This window comes from Rhineura floridana, chromosome 16, assembly GCF_030035675.1.
Source record: "Rhineura floridana isolate rRhiFlo1 chromosome 16, rRhiFlo1.hap2, whole genome shotgun sequence".
Taxonomy (NCBI): Eukaryota; Metazoa; Chordata; class Lepidosauria; order Squamata; family Rhineuridae; genus Rhineura; species Rhineura floridana.
In genome coordinates, this window is record NC_084495.1 from 38,927,394 (window position 1) to 38,950,234 (window position 22,841).

The following is a 22,841-nucleotide window of genomic DNA, read 5'->3' on the forward strand; positions in this document are numbered from 1 at the left end:
GGGGGGGGAGGTAAATGTGGTTTGGAGGATGTGTCAGAAGATCCAGCCTATGGAAGAGGAGATTAGGGGTGCAATTATTGCACCCCACTTGGTACTCAGCAGGCCACATCCATGTTTAGTTAACACACGTCAGTAACACTCAGAAGATGCCTAGCAGTGTCCCCAGATTACCTGCCACCTTCCCTTGCTCAGATTCTGATGGCCTGATCCTGATTAAAATGGCATAAGAGCAAGATGAGCAGGTAAGAGGCAAGGGAGTCTCTGGCACTTGCTGTAAGATTTTTGTGGGAAAGGAGACATAGCTTGGAGAAGGCCCACCTCCTTCCTAGTTCCCCTCCATTCTATACTGGTTAGGCCTCATTTTGAGTACTGTGTTCAGTTCTGGAGTTCAAACTTTAAGAAGTATGCAGATGAAGTGGAAAAGGTTCAGAGAAGGACAACGGGGGATGATCAGGGGACTGGAAACAAAGCCCTGTGAGGAGAGACTGAAAGAACTGGGCATGTTTAGCCTGGAGAAGAGAAGACTGAGGGGAGATAGGATAGCACTCTTCAAGTACTTGAAAGGCTGTCACACAGAGGAGGGCCAGGATCTCTTCTCGGTCATCCCAGAGTGCAGGACACGGAATAATGGGTTCAAGTTGCAGGAAGCCAGATTTCGGCTGAACATCGGGGAAAACTTCCTAACTGTTAGAGTAGTAGGTAATGGAACCAATGACCTAGGGAGGTGGTGGGCTCTCCAGCACTGGAGGCATTCAAGAGGCAGCTGGACAGCCACCTGTCAGGTATGGTTTAACTTGGATTCCTGCATTGAGCAAGGGGTTGGACTGGATGGCCTTATAGGCCCCTTCCAACTCTACTGTTCTAAGATTCCATGATTCCTTCCTCCAGCACTCCCTCACCGTTGCATACTGGGATCTTTCCTGCATACACACTATACCTTCAAAGCATATTCCCCCCACCAAAGAATCCTGGGAACTGTAGTTTATTAAGGGTGCTGGGAATTGTAGCTATGTGGGGGGTAAACTACAGTTCCCAGGATTCTTTGGGAGGGGAATGCGCTTTGAATGTGCTTTAAAGGTATGGTGTGTACTTTTGCTGATTTCCACTGTCTGCCTCTCTGCAGTTGCCTGCCTTGGCCAAAGGGTCATAGCTGCTCTTTCTCTGGCTTCTTTATGTGGGACCAGTAGCGCACCTAGGGATTTTTAGACCCTGGCCTGGACTCAGTGGTCTTACAGCAACACTCTCCCACACACACTTTGGATGATCACATGTAGTACCTCAGGGGTGAAGTACACAATCAACATTTCCCCCCTCCAATATTGCTGTTCCATGCTGTACAACTGTGTAGGCATCCCTGATTTGTTAGAGCAAAAACCAAAAATGTTTGCCAGCCCAGATGAAAAAAGAAGTAATCTGAGCATATGCAGTTTTACATTTTAAATGCACTTAAATTATAGCATTATCATGACTATAGGGGGAAAAGTGGGGCTTGCTTCTGTTGCCCTGATTCTAAACACATTTGCTTGAGAATAAGCACCATTTTGCTGTAGAAATATACAGTATATGCAAAACACACACACACACACTGTACCTGCCCAGCCAGCCCTATAAAATGTCTTAAAAATATGAAGGCAGGCCCAAGTGACCAGTGGTCAGCCCCAGTGGGCCCCAGAATGCCTATGCTGGTGCCGGTGTTACAGCAGGGCCTCTTTGCCACTGCACCCCGTCATCTGCCACTGTCTGGGTGGTCATTTGGGGTCCTCTGAGCTGTGCATCCTAGACTTTGTCTCTGTGGTCCACCCTAGCTATACCATGGTGTGGGACAACTCAGGCTGTTGTGAGGGTAAAACTAATCTGTCCCTCTGATGTTCTGCTTGGGCACCACAACACCAACAGGGCCATCAAAGAGACTTCCAAATAAATCATCCTGAAGGGCTATGATCTGATACCAACAGAGCCAGCTCAGTCAGGGCTGTGTCCATTTTGCAATAACTTCAAAGCTCCAAACAGAGCTTTGATTTGACTGTTTTTGAATTAAACATGCTTCCCCGATACATATTTTTTTGGACAGAGGTGGGACATAGCCACTGCCATGTGTGTCTGCCTGTGCATAAAAGAAGGCTTGTTTGTGGCTCAAGGCAATTGCCAAAGCTATGCCTGAATCTGCACTTACCCTCTTTTTTCATGGGTTGAGTGTTTTGATACATCTGCTCATTTCTGCTGCTAAACCCAATAAAAGGAGCTGGACCTGCAGCACCAGCGCCGGCGCCAGCATTGGGAGGGGCCTCCCTGTGCCAAGATGAGCGGCTCCTGATCTGAACAGAAGCCCATCATTGCTCCAAAGAGCTGAAATCCCTCTGCTCATCTTCCTGGCAGAGCAAGTTTCACAAAAGTCTTTGCATTCCTGTTGAAACACACAGACACTTCAGTGGCACAAATGACTGGGGGGGGGACACGGCATCTTGGGCACCATCTCTCCCTGGTGACCAGCCTGTGCCTGGCAAGCAGACCCTCAGCATGGAGAGCCACCTGGGCATGAGAGGAGGGAGGCAGTTTGCCCACCAGCCACGAGAGCCTGCGCTGGGCAGCAGTGGCCTGGCAGGTGCCTACAGAGCCAGCGGCACGTGCCAGTGGGCAGTACCATGTACGGCCATGGGCAGGAGAGGACCAGCTGCCTGGAGCCACCACTTCATGCAAGGGAGAGCAAGCTCTCCTGCAGGGCCACTGGCCAATCCTTCCTTCCCAGAGCCAGCCCTGGGGAAGAGGTGGAGCCCAGTTCTCAGCGTAGCCTCTCAGGACAGGCTGCCCAGCCTTGCAGCTCAATCCTGGCTGGGCCCCATCCGGAGCTCCTTATCTCAATGCGGCATCTGCCATTGTGTAAGGAGCCCCGGTGGGGAGGGTGCATTTGTGACTGACACATCATTATCTGGATCATTTGCAACAGTATCAGAGCCCCCCAACAACAGGCCCAGCCGCCCTCCCAGCCTCTTTCCCACATCTCACACAACCCCTTCCAGAGACAGTCCTTTCAGGTGACAATCACTCCTAAAGTATGTTCTCTTGGAGACATTTATTTGCGATTTACAACATGAGTAAACATTAATGGGATGAGCAAGTGGGAGCAGCTTGTAAGGTTGAGAGTGGGGGTGGCCCCTCTTCACACCAGCTCAGGATCCTGCCCTCCAGGGAAATATTCTCTCCTGCAGCCCTAACTATAGTACCCCCAAGTCCCCCCCCTCGCCAAAGCTCTGTTTGTTTCGAAGCCATAGTGGGGAGTCTAGGCTCACAGTGGTCAGGGAAGGAGGAGATGGGAGGCCAAGGCAAACATCTCCTTTTCTGCAAACCTTTATTGGAGGACACTTAGAGGTAGAGGTAAGCAACCCAGTACACAATGTTGAAGAGCAAGAACGCTGTCGGAAAGAAAACCCGAGAGTAAGAGTCCAGGCGGGAGATGTGGATGCGGATGTGGCCCTCCCGCCATGTCCCCGTCTGGCAGTCCTCAATGCAGCAGAAGAACCGCCGGCACTCCTTCCCTTCCAGGCAGGGGGACCCCAGCTCCTTGTTCTCCTCCCTGTCTGCCTCTGGAGGCCAGTGGACCAGCCTGTTGATGTTGATGGTGGTGTAGGAGGGCACCACCAGGTGGGCCTGGCTGTCTGCCTGGAGTGAGACAAAGGGCAAGTGAGAGAGGCGGAGAAGGGGTGGGGGCTCTCTCCTCACCCCCGTTCTTCAAGCCACCCAATCCTGCGGAGCTGGCACATAGGCAGCGGGCACAACTCAGGGGTGGCGGAGGGCGCTTCTTTGGCCTGACCCTCTGGCAGACTAGCTTGAGCCCTGCCCAATGAGCCCAGCTGCTTTTGTGGGACTCGTGGAATCCAGCTGATCTGCCGCTATGGACCCCTTCTAAGGAGAGCAAAAAGCACCGCAGGAAAGCAGAGGCAATCTCCCCATGGCTCAGCACTTCTCAGCCTTGTAGAGGGGGAACCTCATCCCAGGCAGGGAAGGGATCCAGAGATGCTGCAGGCCCTAGAATTAGCTAGGGCAGGGGGACCTAAAAGGGAGAGGCGTATTGCCAGGGCCTGCCTGTTGCCCACAGGTGCCCATGTGCCCTGCCCTCCCTGCCCTGCCCTGCTGCTGACTCCAGGTCCAGCTCATCAGATACCCACTGGTCTCCTCAGGCAGCCTTTCTGTTGTTGGCTGGCACTTGCCTGGCATGCAAGCCTGCTTTCAGAACTACTGGGGCCTGAAAAAGCTTTGGGAGAGTCAGTGCATATCCCATAACTTTTTAAAATCACAAATGTTCTGGGGTGTGGTGTGGGGGTTCTGCCCCATTTTTGTTGCACTGTAACCCCTCCAGACAGCAGAAATCTGGTAGCACAGGGGAAACGCCACAGAACAAACTAAAGCAGAATAAATCCACCACAAATGCACAATTATTGTGTCAAGAACACATTGCAGAACACACCCACAATCAAATGCCATCTGCAGGGGCTCTGAGCGGCTTGCCTTCCTCTCCTGGCTCCCCCTTGCCTGATCCTCTCGATGGGCCCAGAGTCTCTCTCTCTCTCATACACACACACACACACTCACGCTCCCTCCCCCCCTCTACCGCTTACCAGCCTCGGCTTCCGGTCACTGTGCTGTGCTGGCTTCTTGCTTCCCACCAGGTAGTTGAGGGTGGCGTACTCCATGAGGGCCGCAAAGACAAAGATGAAGCACACGGAGACAAAAAGGTCCATGGCCGTGATGTAGGAGACTCTGGGCAGGTGCTTGCGGGAGATGGTGCTCAGGGTGGTCATGGTGAGCACAGTGGTGATCCCTGGAGGGAGGAGGAAGAAGAGAACGGGTTCGCCTGCTGGCTCCAAAGGGAGCGAGGAGTGGACCGTGGGCGCCAAAGCACCTCCTGCTGGGTCTCAGCGCAGGGCTGGGTGTTGGAGCTTTGCTCCACGGGCCTTTGGGGAAGGATGGGGGCGGGGAGCACAGCTCTTGCAGATTTGGAGGAAATTCTCATGGCTTGACTGTTCTGGGCATTTTTAAAAAATCAAATGCATATTCTTCCTGAATCTTCACACAGAAACACACACACTTTAGATGCCGTTTAGTTGAGGGGAAAACCCATCCTCTGAAATGACTGAGTTTGCAATTGGAGCCTTACTTGTAAAAGCCATCAGGGATCAGGATTTGCAGAACTTGTCATGACATTGAAACAGGAAGGTGTCTGCTTTGTGCTGCTGTTGGAATTGCACATGAGTTTGGGTTGGTCCGCCCTGAACTAGGAATTTGGCCCCCGCCAGGGGGCAGCAGCAGGATTCCTCCTGGCAGGTTGGAGGAGGGTCCGGAGACCCTGCATGGAGCAGCTCCTAGGGCAAGGTTGTGGTACATTGTGGGAGGCCAGAGAGATGAGGGGGAGGCAGGGAAAATTGGCTCTCCAGGCAGGAAAGAGAGTCTGCCTGGAGTCTGCCTTGCCAGAGTCCACATCAGTGGCATTGGGCCTGTTTGGCTGGCTGTGGCTCTGCGCTCCCTTCATCCTGCCCTTGCCATCACTCCCGTGCCAGCTTGCACCATCTCTTCCCTGTGCATTCGCACTCTTCATTTTGAGTGAGCCGACTTTCTCAGTTCTGCATGACTTGCCCCCATTTAGTCAGCCCATCAGGTGCAAGGGCGGGGGGAGGAGGAACGACACCTTTGTTGCACCTCTAGGGGTGGGAGTTAATCAGGGGAGGGAGTGGGATGGGGAACAGGGAGGCCCTCCTTACCCAGAGATGTCCTGGCAGGTGTGGAGTCCCTCTTGATCCAGAAGGAGACCCAGGAAAGAACAACCGTCAGAATGCAGGGGATATACGTCTGAATGGCAAAGTAGCCCATTCTCCGGCTGAGGTCGAAGGATACTGTCATGACCAGGTACTCTCCTGGAGAAAGCCAGAGAGGTGGGCAGGTCAGAAGAACGGCTTCACCACAAATCAAGTTGCCACAGCCTGTGCCTAGCAGCTTTGATGCCCACCCTGACTTTATGCTGAGCTGCTGCAGAGTTTGCAGGTTCCATCTCAAGAGGCCATTTGTTATTTGCAATTTCCATGAAGGGAACACAGGAGTCAGACTGTTGGTCCATCTAGCTCAGTATTGTCTACACAGTCTGGCAGCTGCTCTCCAGGGTGTCAGAGAAGAAGCCTTTCCCTGCCCTACCTAGAGATGCTGCCTGGGACCTTCTGCATGCCAAGCAATTGCTCTCGTACTGACACATGCCCTTTTCCAAGGGGGAGACAGTCAGGGCTGACCCTAGGATAACTAGTGCCTGGTTGCTGCCCCCTACAAGGACCCACACATGTTTGTGCAAAGCTGGGGGCACATGCAAGAATTATTGCATACACAGACCACCTGTGAGAATCCCACCTGCAGCTCCCCCTTGCCCTCCTGGCATCAAGCAGGAATGATAGATGTGCTTCATTCTTCTCTTACATGGGGATACGGGTATAGAATCATAGAATAGTTGAGTTGGAAGGGGCCTATAAGGCCATCAAGTCCAACCCCCAGCTCAATGCAGGAATCCAAATCAAAGCATTCCTGACAGATGGCTGTCCAGCTGCCTCTTGAATGCCTCCAGTGTTGGAGAGCCCACTACCTCTCTAGATAATTGGTTCCATTGTCATATGGCTCTAACAGTTAGGAAGTTTTTCCTGATGTTCAGCCGAAATCTGGCTTCCTGCAACTTGAGCCCATTATTTCGTGTCCTGCACTCTGGGACGATCGAGATTCCTACCTTAAGACCTAGCCTCACACCACCCCTACACCTTTCCCTAGAGTAACTGTCCCAGAAAATGACTCTCCAATGGCACCTGGCCTGGAAAGTGGCATTAATTCACTGCTTGAACTCTTTTCTTGAGTTCTTTCTGTGACAAGAACAGGCCACCTGCTCTGCCACAGAATCCTTCCTTAAAGCCTTCCCTGTTCCTTAGAAGGCGACTTGCTGTGGCCCGCTGAGTTGTACCTAGCACAAATGACTTCAAACGGAAAAAGAAACATACTTTATAGCTAGTTGAAAAAAGATCATTTTTGTAGTTAGCACCTAAACCACCTTGGGGTGGGGAAAGCTTTCTGAGACTTGCTTTTTGCTACACTCGCTCACGGCAGGCAGCACTTTCAAAAAGCACAGCCCCCTCAGCTCGGCGCTCCAGGCGACCACCCAGCTCACCTACCCCTTGGGCCGGCCCTGGAGATGGTGCTTCTGCAGCCATGCTCAGCAATCACTGGGGGACACTCAGCACCCTTTCCACAGCAGCTGTACCTGCTCTGATTTCTTCTTTGGCTCCTAAATCCCTTTGCTCACCACTCTGTAGGAAACACGTCAGTGAGAACGCTGGGCATGGGTGAAATGGGGTCCAGAATAATAGACCTGGAGGAAGGGACCCAAAGGCCAGAGATCAGCCCCCCCCCATTTCATGCATGAGATCCAAGTTTGTCCACACTGTGCTGCAAGCAAATATGTGTGTATGAGAAGAGCCACTTGGCTGCTTTGAGAAGAATTATTGTGCCTCTGAAAAAATGTCAGTTAATTAACTGAGCAACCCTGCTTGCTTTTAACCAAATTCTCAGTCAAGGTCAGTCCTCCACCCGCTTCCTGCTGCCCTGCAGCCAAATCGCACAAACAGAGAAAATGTCTGATGAAGGCAGGCACCACCCAGGAAGTGCCTGAATCAAAAGAGATGTTTCTCCTTGGTTCAAAAGGAGGCACATCCACCTTTTATGCCTGTCACAGAGAACTTCGCCAATTAAAACCTGCCTTTTCAAAGAATAAAAATTCCCATTTGCAGCCCGCCAATCATAAACAGATTAACAGTACAGATTAATCAATGTGTGATTTCAGGGCAAAATACATCCTCTGCCCCAACATAGCCTCTGGGAGTTTCAAATGAGCTCAAATGACACCAGTAAGTGAGGTGTCCTGGGAACTGCACGGAGCACCTGGACCCTCATCCTGAAGACAACGGTCCTGGGCAGAGAGAGAAGCTCTGGAGCAAGAGGTGGCCCTTTTGGGAGGGGGGGGGAGCAGCTACAGTGCCAGTGAGGCTCTTAGCCAGAGAAGTGTGGGGCACGGTGGGAGGCTGTAGATGTTCCAGCTCCTCCTGCTGCATGATCCTGCTCTCTGTCTCAGTCCTCCACTCCCCAAACCATCCCGGGTAGAAAGTATTGAGCGAGCTTAGTGTGTGTGTGTTTGAATCTTTGCTAAGATTCTACCTTCCCTGCAAATTAGTCAGATACTTTAAGCTGTAAAATAAGAAACACTTTATTCTGGAAGTACATGCTTGATAGGAAAGAGTTCTATATCTAGCTAACTAGCTATGCTGGAGCAACGAGCACTGGTCCCAGTACTCGCCCTCATCCTGGTTGAGAAGAGAGACAAAGAGAAGATGTCTGCTCCCCTCTCGAGAGAAAGAGAACACAGAGAGAGGCAGGAAGGAACTGGGATCAAACATCCTGTTGCTTATCAGCCTAGCAGGAAGGGAAGAGACGGCAGAAGATCAAAGGGATAGGTATAGCCTCAACCAGCAAGAGGTCTAGCTCTCTCTATCTACCCTTATTAACCCCATGCAGCCTCAACCCACCAAGTTGGAGTTGAACCTCATACATTCCAACAAAAGCCACCAGCGCCAACATGCTCATCTGCCCCGGGACGGGAGGAAGGCCTTACCAGCGCCTGTCCTGAGCACCTCAGACGTGTTCCTCAGACCTGTGAAGTCAAACTGATACAGCCTCCACGTGCGTTGGTCAGAGACTTCAATGGAGTATCTCCTCCAGCGGTAGATGATCTCATCTCGCGGATAGCCATCTGGAAGGAAGGGGCACAGCCAGCCTGAAGAGGATTCCTTTTCACCCTCGCCCCATAGCTCCTTCCTCCTCCGGAGGCAACTTAATCAAAGAGGCCTTGTTCTGTGGACCCCACAGAAATCTCCAGGGGGGTGTCCTGGGCTGGCCCAGAAGAACCTGCACACACCCAGGCAAGGAAGGTGTGCAAGGACCCTTGTCTCTGAGAGGCCCCTCCTTGCTGGGCCAATGTCCCTCTCACGGAGGCTTCATTTTGGGCATCACATTCTTTTGGGGGCAACTCCTCTTGGGCCAGAGGTGCAAAGGGTGCCTTTTTGGAAGCTGGCAATTCCACCCCCACTCCCTCTACAAGGCCTTCCTAACAAGAGGTAAGCCAGGCAGATCCAAAGGGGAAGCTCAGCCTGAACCAAGAGCTGTTGGTGGACCTGAAGAGCAACGATCAGAAACCCACTCGCAGCAGGGTGGAGGCTGTCCACCCCACACCCACCCCTTTGCTACCTGTTGTGTGCTTGTTGATGCCTGGCAATCTCATAATATTTCACAGTGTTACTAGACTGACTGCACCTCATTCAATTTACCTCTGTATGAAAACTTTTAATGATTGTGGTTGGATTCCTCTGTTTGGGAAATTATAACTTCGCATTCTGGACTTTCTTCTTGTCTTTCGTCCCACTTTAAATGATTGCTGTTTTACTGTGTTGAGCAATATTTTATCTTGTATTGATTTGTTGATGGTTAAATGTGCATTTTAAAAAAATGTTCCCTGTTAAACTTATAATACATAAAGTGTGCAGACAATGACTGAGGGCATCAGGACAGTTGCGGGGGCCATAAGTGGCTGCCTTGTGTTGCACATGGGTGGCTCCAGGGAGGTATGGTCTGAAGGCACCTGAGGCCACCACCTTGCTGGAGGTAAGCAGGCTTGAGCTCCCCCCTCAATTGGCTTCCTCAATGGAGGAAAGGCAGGATACAAATGCAAGGAAATAAAGAAATACTGAGTCACACTATGTGTCCATCTAGGTTGCCTGCTCTGACTGGCAGCATCTTTCCCGGGTTTCAGGCAGACACAGCCTTTCCTAGCTCAACATATCTGAGATACTTTTAAGAGGCGATGCTGTCAGGGATTGAACCCAGGTTCTTCTCCATACAAAACAGGTGCTCTGCCACAAAGTCCTTGTGTGCATACGCACCTGCTGGGGGTGGCAATCCTTCCTCAGCACAGATTCCCTTGGCCTTGGAAAAATGCTCCTCAAGGTGGTCCCTGGGCATATGGGGAGTGGCATGGTGAGGTTCCCATATTCCCAGCTGCTCCAGGCCTCTTGTTTCCCTCCCTTGTGCCTGAGGAGGGGGCCTTTTTGGAAGCACCCCAGGAGGAGAGGGAACATGGGTGGTGGTGATGGATGGATGGATGGATGGATGGATGGATGGATGCTGGTGCCAAGGGCAGATGCCTGACAATCAATAGGCAGGAGGACATGGTTGCTGTTTGTCATCTGCATTTGAAACATACAATATTCGGCGGAGCAATTAAATTTGTTCCCTCAATCATTTTTTTTTTAATGGAACAAGAACTCTCCCTTGTGCCAGGGGCTGGGCACGTGCTCATGTCTTTAGGTTGCGATTACTTTGGGCATCTGGCTCAGCCTTGCCCCTTCTGATTCTGGAGAAGAGCTTTCCTTAGCCAGCCAAACTGCTGCCCGAGATCCCTCAACTGGGTCGGAGGACCCAGTGGGCAAAGTGTGCTCTCTGCCCCTGACCCCTCCTTAGCTTTAGGGGATATGCAGGACATTTATGTTTGTCAGGAGTTAAAGAGGTGCAAAGGGTCAAGCTTGTGTGGGACCCATATATCCTCTGATCTGAAGGCCTGCCCCATAACACTGTCAGCAGCTGGGAAGATCCAGGCAGAAATTCTCATGGCGTCTTATACTGCTGGAATTTAAATTTTTTTACCACCAAAAATCTGAGCCAGATGTATCATAGAATCATAGATAGTAGAGTTGGATGGGGCCTCTAAGGCTATCAAGTCCAACCCCCTGCTCAATGCAGGAATCCACATCAAGGCATTCCCAACAGGTGCCTGTCCAGCTGCCTCTTGAAGGCCTCCAGTGTGGGAGAGCCCACTACCTCTCTAGGTCATTGGTTCCATTGTCGTATGGCTCTAACAGTTAGGAAGTTTTTCCTGATGTCCAGTCGAAATCTGGCTTCCTGCACTTGAGCCCATATTCCGTGTCCTGCACTCTGGGACGATCGAGAAGAGAGGGTTAGGGTTGGAAAGGATGTCTCTAGGTCTCCTTGCCATGTAGGGTGCATTGGGGGGAGTGGCTGTGCCCTTTCTGGGATGCCACTGATCACACACGCAGGTGCTCAGTGATATCTCTTGCTTGGAATGAAAGGAAATCCTGTTTGATGGGCAATGGCAATGCTAATCCAAGCTGACGCCCTGCCTAGCTCTGATTTTGCAAAGCCTTGACATCCCTTCATTTTCTGTGCTTAATCCTTTGCCAAATAAATACTAATTGCTTGTTTAATGCATGCCTGGTGGAGATATGCCCTGTGTGTCTCCTAAACCTGCACAGAGACCACTATTCTTAGGCTGGAGTCTCAGGTCTCCTTCAACCAGAGTCTTTACCCCATCTGTGATACTGGGTGTGGGCTGATTTAGGAGCTGATTCAAACTCAATTTTCCTATTGCTGGCCTTTTGAAAGAAACCCACCCAAATTCAGGGTCCGGTCAGGATCTGGGGGGTTGGAGCTTCCTCACAAGGAGCCCAGATGTGTTCTGGGAAGACCCTCAACGTATACGTTTTTCCACCAGGAAAGAAACAGCTGAAATGCAGGGAGAAAGGGCACACATACACACACACAGGCCGCCAAGGCAGGCTTGTCATCAGAGTAGAAATGAGTTCCTGGAAGCCATGCATAAGGGCCGCATCAGAGGCTAAGAGATGGGCCTCCTGGAGGGCTACCACTGGAGTTCATCAGTGGAGTTTTTGCATGCTCAAGCACCCCCCTCCCCCATCACACACACACACACTTAGGGAGTCAGGAGGCAGTGGAGGGAGGTGGGTCCTTCCCTGGAGCAGAAACTAGACTCCAGCTATCTGCCAGAGCGGTTTCCTCTGGGATCCTGGTTTATCTGCAAACTGAAATGTCAAAACTATTTTGAAGCAGCAATCTTGATGCCTATATGATGGATGGGGGGGGGAGGGCGGGGAAAAACCTCACAGCATTGCTCAACTATGTTATAATTAATTGCCAAACATCCATGGCATGTACTGTTAATTAGCTCAGATGCAGAGAAGATGGAGACAGGCTGGGAGGGGCTGGTCTCAGAGCCACGTGGGTGGGCCATGCGAAGCAGGAGGGAGGCAGCAGCTCTGTAGGATCGGGTACAACGACATGAAAGAGGGTGACAGGCTCCAGAGGGGCTGGTGGAGCCCAACAAACAGCAGCAGTACTAGCCAGAAAGCAAACGAATAGAAGCAGAGGGATGGGGGGGCTGTCCCATTATAACAGTCAGGGAGTGAGCGAGGGGTAAGACACCATCCTCCTTGGCTCCCAGGCACCCCCCAAAGGCCCTAAACCACCTCCTGAGCCTCTGAGGTTGACAATGGCTCTGTGCAAGCATGTGTGTGTGTGGCTTTCAGTGCCTTGATCTTCACAGGAAAGGACTCCATGGATCACTGCTGGGAAGGACGGCTGTGAGGGCCATGCGCTTCCTGCAGACAGGCAGAATGTCCAGGGAGGTGGCTGGGGGGGGAGGGAGGCTGGCAAGAGGCTTTTCACTCAACCATCTCCCCAGAAACGGATGTGCTTGGGTCCTCACGACCTCTGAAGATTGCCCCCTCTTTTCCTCGCCCACAGCTCCAATGGGGTTTGGAGCCTACATTGCTGCTCCCTTCTTGAAGGGACACCCAGACAACAGCCTCCTCTTCCTCCTCCTTTGCAGTTTCTTGCGGGTCTCTAGCTTCGTGGTTCTGGAGGTCTATCTGACATGGCGTGGACCACACTTGCAGAAAGCCCCAGCCCATGGTCAGAGGGAAAGCCCGAGCCGTACGGAGGCCAGAGGGCCACGTACGTGGCCCTCTGGCCTCCGGCTCAGACTCAACAGCTGCTCTTCATTACTGAAGGCCAAGCTGGCAGCAACAGCTGATCCAAGCCAGCCACAACCACACGGAAAGTGGAGCGGGTGTCCCATTCGGAGCAAAAGGGACGCTCCTCCAGCACTTGCAGCTTACCACCCCAGCCCCCTCTCCCCCAGGGAGGTCTGATGCTGACCCACAGGAGCAAAGGATACAGCCTTATTCCACTGAGCCCGGTCTTAGGTCCATCTAGCTTAGTACTGTCTACACTGACTGGCAGCCCCCCCCGGGTGTCAGGCAGAAGTCTTTCCCAGCCCGTTGTGGAGATTCCAGGGAGTGAACCCAGGACCTTCTGCATGCCAGGCAGGTGCCACAGCCTGTCCTCTCTCCAGCTGGCTCCTTTTGTCCCTTAGCCTCCCTGGCACACTTGTGTGGGATACGCGTCCCCCCAGAAAGGGAGCAGGCTTTACTTGGGAGTGAACTTGTGCAGGATAATGATGCTGTGAATGATCATTACTAAGTGTTTATGAAGCACCTGCCTGCCCACGAGGGACCCTTCCAAAAACACACAGACTCTCCAGATCAGACTGTCTCTCTCTCACCTCCAAGGAGGCGCAGGTGGTGTTTTCCCTGCAGAGCCCTTTGCCCTCTGCTGCCCCTCCAGCTCTCCCTCCCTCCTTGACTCCTGCTAGCTTTGCTATTGCCCCAATCAATCCCCAAACAGATGCAAATGGTGGACAGGGGATAGAGGGATGTCCCAGCCCCACGCTCAGCCTCTTTTTGGGGAAAAGTGGCATCTTCTTGCCCCACTCCTCAGCCCCACAGCCTCGTTGTGGCACCTGCACAACCAGGACTACTCACAGCTGGAGAAGACCAGGGGGCAGGAGTGTGTGTCCATTGGGAAGTTCTGGAGCTGGAGCAGGCACTCGGCTTCAATGGTCAACCTAAAGTAGAGATGGGGGGAGGTGGAACGTGAGTTTGGCAGATGGCGCAGCTGACCTTGGCTGCATTGCAACCCCAAGACTTTGCCCCTCTGCAGCGCATCTACACCCCACAATAAGATGTGCCAAGAGCCCTGAGGCCACCAAAACTTTGCTTAAAGCCCATAAAGTCCCTCTCCAAGTCCCTTTCTTTCACTCCAAGCCTGGACACCTCCTGGCCCCACTTCAGACACTAGCCCATGTCCCTCTTGGTAAACATCCCCTCCCCACACAATTGAACTAGGCTCACTGGTGAACTGGGATAGTGAATGCATTCTGCAGGAGGAGGCCAGTCAGATGGTCTCTCTGTGGGTGGAAGCTGGGTGCAAAGGCCAGGAGCAGACAGCCAGACAAAAGCATTTGGTGGAGACCCTCCATCACCCTTCCTGAACTGGCTTATTTTTCTGCCCCTACCCTCTCCCCAGGAGTCACCTGAGTGTGTAGAGGACTTTCCCGTCATTCCAGATCCGGAGGAGCTGGTTGGGCGTGGTAATCCAGTGGGAGTCTGCCCTCTTAGCATTCCTGAAAAAGGTGTCTGGGATCCAGATCTGGCTCACCATGTTGGTGCTGAGGGTGAGAGCTTTGAGGGTGCTGTTAAAGCGAAGGCGCCGGTCATACCACGTCTGGGCAAAGAAGATGTCGATGGTATATTCCTGGGAGAGGCACACAGGAGCAGTTATCCACAGCATGCCTGAAACTTGCTGATCTCTATCCTGTTGGGTGACATTTTGGTGGTGGCTGTTATTGTTACTAGTGCTAGCACTGATATGTTGTTTCTTAGGATCAAGCTCCTGCACAGTGACATGTATATAAAAGAACGATACAAGATCTATTAGGCACATCATACAGTTGTACAATTTCCTGCTCAGAATCACACAAACCATAAATTCTCTAGAGGAAAGACAGCAGTGAAGAGATGAGCGTTCATGGCCCTCTTAAAAGGCTGCCCTGAAAGGGCCAAGTGTGAGTCATTTAGAAGGGAGTCCCATCCCTGAGGGGCTGCCGTAAAGAAGGCCCTGTCTGCCATTTATTTATTTTATTATACTTGTATACCGCCCCATAGCCGAAGCTCTCTGGGCGGTTTACAGTAACTAAAAACATTAAAACAAATACAATTTAAAACAGATCTTATAAAAACTATTTAAAACACAATTTAAAAATTTAAACAGTATAAAACACATGCTAAAATGCCTGAGAGAAGAGGAAAGTCTTGACCTGGCACCAAAAAGATAACAGTGTTGGCGCCAGGCACACCTCGTCAGAAAAATCATTCCATAATTTGGGGGCCACCACTGAGAAGGCCCTCTCCCTTGTTGCCATCCTCCGAGCTGATCTTACTGGGGGTGGGATGCAAGTAGCTTCTCCAAAGCATACCTTAGTCATCGTGTATGGGCAGGATTGTAATATGGATGAAGCCATCCTCAAAGTAACCTGGTCCCATACCATTAAGGGCTTTAAAGGTTAACGCCAGCATTTTAAACTGGGTCCAGAAACATACTGGTAGCCAAAGCAACTGTAGGAAAAATGGTGACAAACACTTAGATTGTCAGGTCCCTGCAAGTATCTGGGCAGCCATATTTTGGCTGAAGTTTCCAAACCAATCACCAGGTGCAACTTTCCTGTTGCAACCTTGGTGCTCTCTCACTGTCTGGAGTCGAGAGTCCAGCCCACAAGAAGTTGCCTGATTCTGATATCAGAGCCTTGGTCCATCTAGCTCAGTCTTGTCAACACTGACTGGCAGCAGCTATCCAGCACTTCAGGCAGGAGATTTCCACAACTGTCCCTGGAGATGCTGAGTGTGGAATCTTTTGCATGCAAAATGGGTGGCCTGTCACTAACACTCCGCTTTCCCCCAACATATGTTGGTGGGCATTTTTTCAACAACGAATTCCCTGGGTCCCTGGATGCTTTAGCCCTTAGAAGTCTTCCAAAGCTCAACCAACCATAAATGGGTTATTTTAAGATTACTCAACTGCGTGATAGGGCTAACAGCCTTGTGGCTAGACCAGGTCTCCTGAATAACCCTAGCAGGACGTCCCTTTTTATGTTTAAGAAGGAGTTTATCTGCCAGGGATGGAAAGGCACAGAGACATAAAGAGTAGCTTTCTCACTCCACTCCACCCCTCCTCTGCCACCAGCTGCCTGTGGCTCTTTCCTTCTACTGATGCCACAGAGGGAACCAGAGGCCTAGTTCCAGGCACTGGTGTGAGAGCGAGGAAGAGATTTGCTAAGGAAAGTGATTTGGGATGTGGCATCCAATGTGTCCTCTCTCTGGCTATGCATGAAGTGGTAAGGAGCAGCTTAGCAACTGCCTGGTTGCCTCTGGGGGGATTTTCTTGATGGCAGCCTGCAGTGGCTCTTTTGACCTGGCATTTGCATTGAAGGAACCGAGAGCTCTCCTGAAATGCAGATCAATCAGTGCAAAGCCAGACTGGAATGTGGGCGCTTCTTGAGCAGGTGTTGCTCAGTGGCAGTGGCAGCCTGAGGGAGGGCCAAATTCTCACAAAGCGGACAGGGGTGGCACCTGGTGAGAGCAAGGGCTGTAGGGAGGCAAGGCTGAGAGCAGCCCAGCCAGCTCCACCCTCCTTAAGTGCCACCAAGTAGATATCTCCCACCCCCCGACCCCACTCCTGCAACCCACTAACCAGCCCTTTAACTCTTGGAACTGTAACTGGCCCAGTCAACTCTCTGTACTGGGTAGAGTGGTGGCACAATTAGGCATGGGGTGAATAGCAAGGCCTGAGACCAGTTTTCTCCAAACAGAATTCCATGCCCGGAAGGGTTGCATTCTTTTTAGGTGCTCTTTGGTGGGCATTTGATAAACGAGCCATCTCAGTCTCCTGCTGGGATGGGTGAAAAGTCTCCATAGGTGCTACGCGCCTCACAGGTGTCATGATGCCACTCACTGCTACATCTACTGTGACTGGGCCTGGTGACACCCCTCCTTTGCCAGTTGGAACAGCCACATCCAAGGGCCCTCTTCAAACCTTCTGGGTGACACCTGACCTCCTCTTCCCCTCCTCTTCCACATTCTCCTGCATCAGGACAGAAGTATCAGGTGGAGGAACCATTTGAATGGTGGGACCAGAGTAAGAGTATCAATCTCCAGCCTGGGTGGCGCACAGGACTCTGCTATAAGGGCAGTGGGACAGCAGGGTCACCCTTGACTGTGCAAGAGAGGGAGCTTCTGGAAGAGCAACCTAGAGTCTATGTAACTCTGGGCTCTCTTCCCCTGCCATGAGTTGTGGGAGTCTAGTTCAAGGACTGGCAAGAAGAGATGCTGGGAGATGATCCTGCAGGTGGATGGCAGGCAGACAGACAGAAGGAGGAATGAAACAAGAAGGCCCAGAGGAAAAGCCACCTCCAGCCCCTTCCAACTTGCAAGCTTTACTGGGACGGATGTTCAAGTCATAGGAGACATCCCAACAGAGGAATAAACATTTTGCGTGTTCCGCCATTTCATTTCCATGCTCTGTTGTGTATGAGGCTGTCCAGAAGCACGTAATGAATTTGAAGCACGTTCCCAAATGCAGCTCAGTCAGTTAAACCATGCTGACATGTTGCTGCTCCTGTTCAGGGGCAGCCTTCTTCGTTGCTCCTGTGTCCCATTAGCAATCAACAGTGCCCCCTATGGATGCTCCACATTCACCCTTAGGGAAGTGGGCAGCTGAAAAACACTGGGGCAACTATTAATTTGGCCCTGGACAACTGTGTGTCCCCCATTCTGAGCAACAAATCAGATACTAAAATGCTACTGACCACAGTATTAGTTAACTATGAAAAAGTTAACTCCCTGGAAACCATGGATGGACTGACATCTGTTTGGCTCTGAATTAGTATCATAGAATTGTAGAGTTGGAAGGGGACTATAAGGCCATCAAGTGCAACCCCCTGCTCCATGGAGGAATCCAAATCAAAGCATTCCCGACAGATGGCTGTCCAGCTGCCTCTTGAAGGCCTCCAGGGTTGGAGAGCCCACCACTTCCCTAGGTCATTGGTTCCATAGTTGTACCACTCTAACAGTTAAGAAGTTTTTCCTGATGTTCAGCCGAAATCAGGCTTCCTGCAACTTGAGCCCATTATTCTCTGTCCTGCAGTCTGGGATGATCAAGAAGAGATCCTGGCCCTCCTCTGTGTGGCAACCTTTCAAGTACTTGACATATCTCTCCTCAGACTTCTTTTCTCCAGGCTACATGTGCCCATTTCTTTTAGTCTCTCCTCATAGGGCTTTGTTTCCAGTCCCCTGATTATCTTGTTGCCCTCCTCTGAACCCGTTCCAGTTTGTCTGCATCCTTCTTAAAGTGCCGTGTCCGGAACTGGATGCAGTGCTCAAGATGAGGCCTAACCAGTGCTGAGCAGAGGTTGTTTCCACACTAGAGCCCCTGAGTGCTGCTGAGGCATTGCTTTTCGGTAGACAGGTTGAAGTGGAATTAAAAAGGACATTTCACATGTCAGAACAGTGCTATTTCCCCCATAATATCCAACTACCTGGCTATAGGTTTCTTCTGGAGTTAAGTCCCATCCAGCTGTGGTGTGTTTCCTTGTGGCTGCCCCTTTAGTAAGTAGCTCCCTCCTTGCCCCTTTGTTTTAAAGCAGCTGTTTAGTTCCTGTTCACTTGTGGTCATCCGATTCCTGAACTGGCAGTTAATTAGGCAGTTCAATTTCTGTTTCCAGTTAATTACTGGTTGCCTCTTTGCACTCAGAACAATTTCTCATTATTTTATTTTATTACTCCCCCTGCAACTGCAAGAGAAAAGCAATTGCTCTTGTTAGAAAGAAGAAACCAATAATTAAAGCCCCTTTCCCCTTCATGGGGAACAAGAATTGACCCAGGGCTTTTCCAGATGGCTGGTTTATTCAGCATCCATCCTAATTTGCTAGCACAAAAGCTTATGCAGAGTTTAGACTATGCCTGTTTTTACTGGCCATTTGTTTTGATCTGTTTATGGGGTGGGTAATGGGACAAAAGGCATTCATCCTGAATTCATCTTGATTTGTTTGTGGGGGTTGGGTGGGTGGGTTACACATCTTCCTGTTAATCATTTGTTTAGTTCGCTCTTTTCAATGCAATTCCCCATCAATTTCCAAACTGCAAAATGTCTGTGTGTGCGTGTGTTTTATAAGTGGATTTGTTGTTCTAGGGTAACAGAGTGCCTTAATCCACTTTAATGGGTAGCGGTCCTGTTTGCACCTGAATCCTTCCCACAAAATATTGATATTGAAGGCACCATAATTAAGGGCAACTCAGCAATGTGAATGAACAGAAAGCAACTAAACGGCTGTTTTTTTAAAAAAAGACAAGAGGTGAACTTTTAATTGAAGGCATAGTTTTTAGTGGGGAAAATGTCTCCACAGATGAGGTGTGGAAAAAGAACAATGAAACATGACTCTCTGGCAACAATATCATCTGGATTCTGAGTGAAGAGATGGTGCCCACTCTAGACCAAATGGTTGGTGTGGAAGCAAACACCATCATTTTCTGATCATGAACCTGAATAATTATGGAGCCTGGTCTGACTCAGATGAGATTCCCCAAGGGAAGGCTCTCAACTGCCAACTCCTTCTTCTTCAGGAGGGTTGTAGGTCAAACACACCAGCTGCCCTTCATACCTTTAGATTCCTTTTCTCTCACCTGATCAGAACCCCCTCCCCAAAGGTTGCCACATGGCTTGGAAGCAACATCTGCTGGAGTCTCTCTGAGAAAGGCAGAGCAGGCAAGCAATTCTATGCCCCTCCCCCACCTATTGGACTACCTAATGATGCACAAAATTCAGAACTCCTCATCACTTCTCCCACCCCTTCTGATGTCTGATTGCTCTGCAGTGAGGATGTCATTTAAGTGACCCACATGTAGAAGGCCAACTGGTCCATGCGGTGGTTCAAGGGTTAGACTTTGATTCGGATGATACTTAGCCTTGATGACCTCCCCAGGGAGCCTGTCTTGGCCTCTGTTCCCCAAGTGCCCAGTGGGGCTGAAAGGATACACAGCCCTTTCTGGGAAGGTCAGTGCACCCTCAGCTTGTTGCATCAACGAGCCCTTCATCTGCTCTCCTGTGGGCTGCTTTTACAACCTCACCCCCCATGCATACGCATGCAGTGAGGCCAATTGCACTCCGGCTGCTCCCACAGGGGTGCCCCCCTTCTTTCCCCCATCAGGGGCAGCCTGACACCATCAGCGCCAGACCATGATGGCCTAGATGCATATGCTTAGCTCATGATTAGCAGTCCTTCCCCAAGAGACCAGGAGAGTCCTTGAACTGAGACATGACATCAGCACAGCAGGAAAACACAACCTGCCGGCACTCTAGGAGAGAAGGTTCTTGACAGAGGTAAGTTGGAGACTGGACTTTACCGGCCCAGAGACACAGCAAGCCTCTGAGGAAGGCTGGGACTCTGGGCCACCCGCTAGCTGACCTCCTCCCTTCCCTGGTGGGGCCGTTCTGTCACAGAAGTCGTGCGCCTGCAGGCAAAGCAAGGGAGGAGCTTGGCTGGTGCCATGGCACTGCTGTGCCTCATCCTCTTCTCTGAGGTGAAGCCTTTAAGAACATAAGAACATAAGAAGAGCCTGCTGGATCAGGCCAGTGGCCCATCTAGTCCAGCATCCTGTTCTCACAGTGGCCAACCAGGTGCCTGGGGGAAGCCTGCAAGCAGGACCCGAGTGCAAGAACACTCTCCCCTCCTGAGGCTTCCGGCAACTGGTTTTCAGAAGCATGCTGCCTCTGACTAGGGTGGCAGAGCACAGCCATCATGGCTAGTAGCCATTGATAGCCCTGTCCTCCATGAATTTGTCTAATCTTCTTTTAAAGCCATCCAAGCTGGTGGCCATTACTGCATCTTGTGGGAGCAAATTCCATAGTTTAACTATGCGCTGAGTAAAGAAGTACTTCCTTTTGTCTGTCCTGAATCTTCCAACATTCAGCTTCTTTGAATGTCCACGAGTTCTAGTATTATGAGAGAGGGAGAAGAACTTTTCTCTATCCACTTTCTCAATGCCATGCATAATTTTATACACTTCTATCATGTCTCCTCTGACCCGCCTTTTCTCTAAACTAAAAAGCCCCAAATGCTGCAACCTTTCCTCGTAAGGGAGTCGCTCCATCCCCTTGATCATTCTGGTTGCCCTCTTCTGAACCTTTTCCAACTCTATAATATCCTTTTTGAGATGAGGCGACCAGAACTGTACACAGTATTCCAAATGCGGCCGCACCATAGATTTATACAACGGCATTATGATATCGGCTGTTTTATTTTCAATACCTTTCCTAATTATTGCTAGCATGGAATTTGCCTTTTTCACAGCTGCCGCACACTGGGTCAACATTTTCATCGTGCTGTCCACTACAACCCCGAGGTCTCTCTCCTGGTCGGTCACCGCCAGTTCAGACCCCATGAGCATATATGTGAAATTCAGATTTTTTGCTCCAATATGCATAATTTTACACTTGTTTATATTGAATTGCATTTGCCATTTTTCTGCCCATTCACTCAGTTTGGAGAGGTCTTTTTGGAGCTCTTCGCAATCCCTTTTTGTTTTAACAACCCTGAACAATTTAGTGTCATCAGCAAACTTGGCCACTTCACTGCTCACTCCTAATTCTAGGTCATTAATGAACAAGTTGAAAAGTACAGGTCCCAATACCGATCCTTGAGGGACTCCACTTTCTACAGCCCTCCATTGGGAGAACTGTCCGTTTATTCCTACTCTCTGCTTTCTGCTTCTTAACCAATTCCTTATCCACAAGAGGACCTCTCCTCTTATTCCATGACTGCTAAGCTTCCTCAGAAGCCTTTGGTGAGGTACCTTGTCAAACGCTTTTTGAAAGTCTAAGTACACTATGTCCACTGGATCACCTCTATCTATATGCTTGTTGACACTCTCAAAGAATTCTAATAGGTTACTGAGACAGGACTTTCCCTTGCAGAAGCCATGCTGGCTCTGCTTCAGCAAGGCTTGTTCTTCTATGTGCTTAGTTAATCTAGCTTTAATAATACTTTCTACCAGTTTTCCAGGGACAGAAGTTAAGCTAACCGGCCTGTAATTTCCGGGATCCCCTCTGGATCCCTTTTTGAAGATTGGTGTTACATTTGCCACTTTCCAGTCCTCAGGCACGGAGGAGGACCCGAGGGACAAGTTACATATTTTAGTTAGCAGATCAGCAATTTCACCTTTGCCAAGCTGAGACCAGCCCTGCACGAAGGGCTATGCACAGCTTAAATGTCTAGTCAGGGTGACTGCTGGCTGGGCATGACAACCCCTGGAGAGCATCTTGTTGGCTACCCCAGCAGCACAATCAAGCAATAGAAAGGCAGACGGTATTCCCAGGTGCCTTTGCCTAGCACAGACCATTTTGTTCAGCAGGATCAGCCTCAGGAACAGGTGCAGCAGATTATGCCATGTCCTGGGCAGAGCCACTTCCAGGTCTTCATCTGAAAAAGGCCACCCTTTATCACCTCTGTTAAGAGGATCACATTAGACACGGGGGGCAGTTGTGACTGTGGTCCATAATGTCTCTGATCCCTCTTTATGTATAAATGGGGGGGGGAGAGCTCTAAGCTTTTCAGTGATGGGGCACATCAGTGGGGCGGCATTTGCTCTGTGTGCCAGTTGCTGGGAGGATTCGCAAGTGGGGAGAGTTGCAGCTGTTGCGCTCAGGTCTTGCTTGTGGGCTTCTTCCCTTTGGGGCCTCTGGTTGGCCACTGGGAGCAGGATGCTTGCTGGACTAGATGGGCCTCTATGGGCTCCTCCAGCTGCAGAAAAGCTCTTCTCAGGCTCCTAACCTGAACTGTCTCTCTCCCCTTTGCCCCCCTGCAGCTCATCACTTGAGACCCCTTTCCCCACAGACTGGATCACTTTTGGTCTCATAGAATCGTAGAGATGGAAGGGGCCTATAAGGCCATTGAATCCAACCCCCTGATGAATGCAGGAATCCAAATTAAAGCAGACCCAACAGCTGGCTGTCTC

At 50.7% G+C, this 22,841-nt stretch overlaps 1 protein-coding gene across 2 annotated transcripts in view; it reads right to left on the reverse strand.

The window, feature by feature from the left end:
* Positions 1 to 3,241: 3,241 nt before the first annotated feature.
* The window catches only part of GABRE (gamma-aminobutyric acid type A receptor subunit epsilon), a 37,101-nt gene continuing 17,501 nt past the window's right edge, over positions 3,242 to 22,841 (reverse strand). Inside the window, exons 4-9 of one of the 2 annotated variants that reach the window (XM_061599096.1) lie at positions 14,312 to 14,532; positions 13,761 to 13,843; positions 8,684 to 8,821; positions 5,754 to 5,906; positions 4,614 to 4,816; positions 3,242 to 3,657 (exon numbers count right to left, since the gene is read on the reverse strand). In XM_061599096.1, coding sequence (XP_061455080.1) covers positions 3,361 to 3,657; positions 4,614 to 4,816; positions 5,754 to 5,906; positions 8,684 to 8,821; positions 13,761 to 13,843; positions 14,312 to 14,532 — 1,095 coding nt within the window. In that variant the 3' untranslated portion in view covers positions 3,242 to 3,360. Of the gene's footprint in view, positions 3,658 to 4,613; positions 4,817 to 5,753; positions 5,907 to 8,683; positions 8,822 to 13,760; positions 13,844 to 14,311; positions 14,593 to 22,841 lie in introns of both variants that reach the window. The other variant, XM_061599095.1, reaches the window with a different exon arrangement.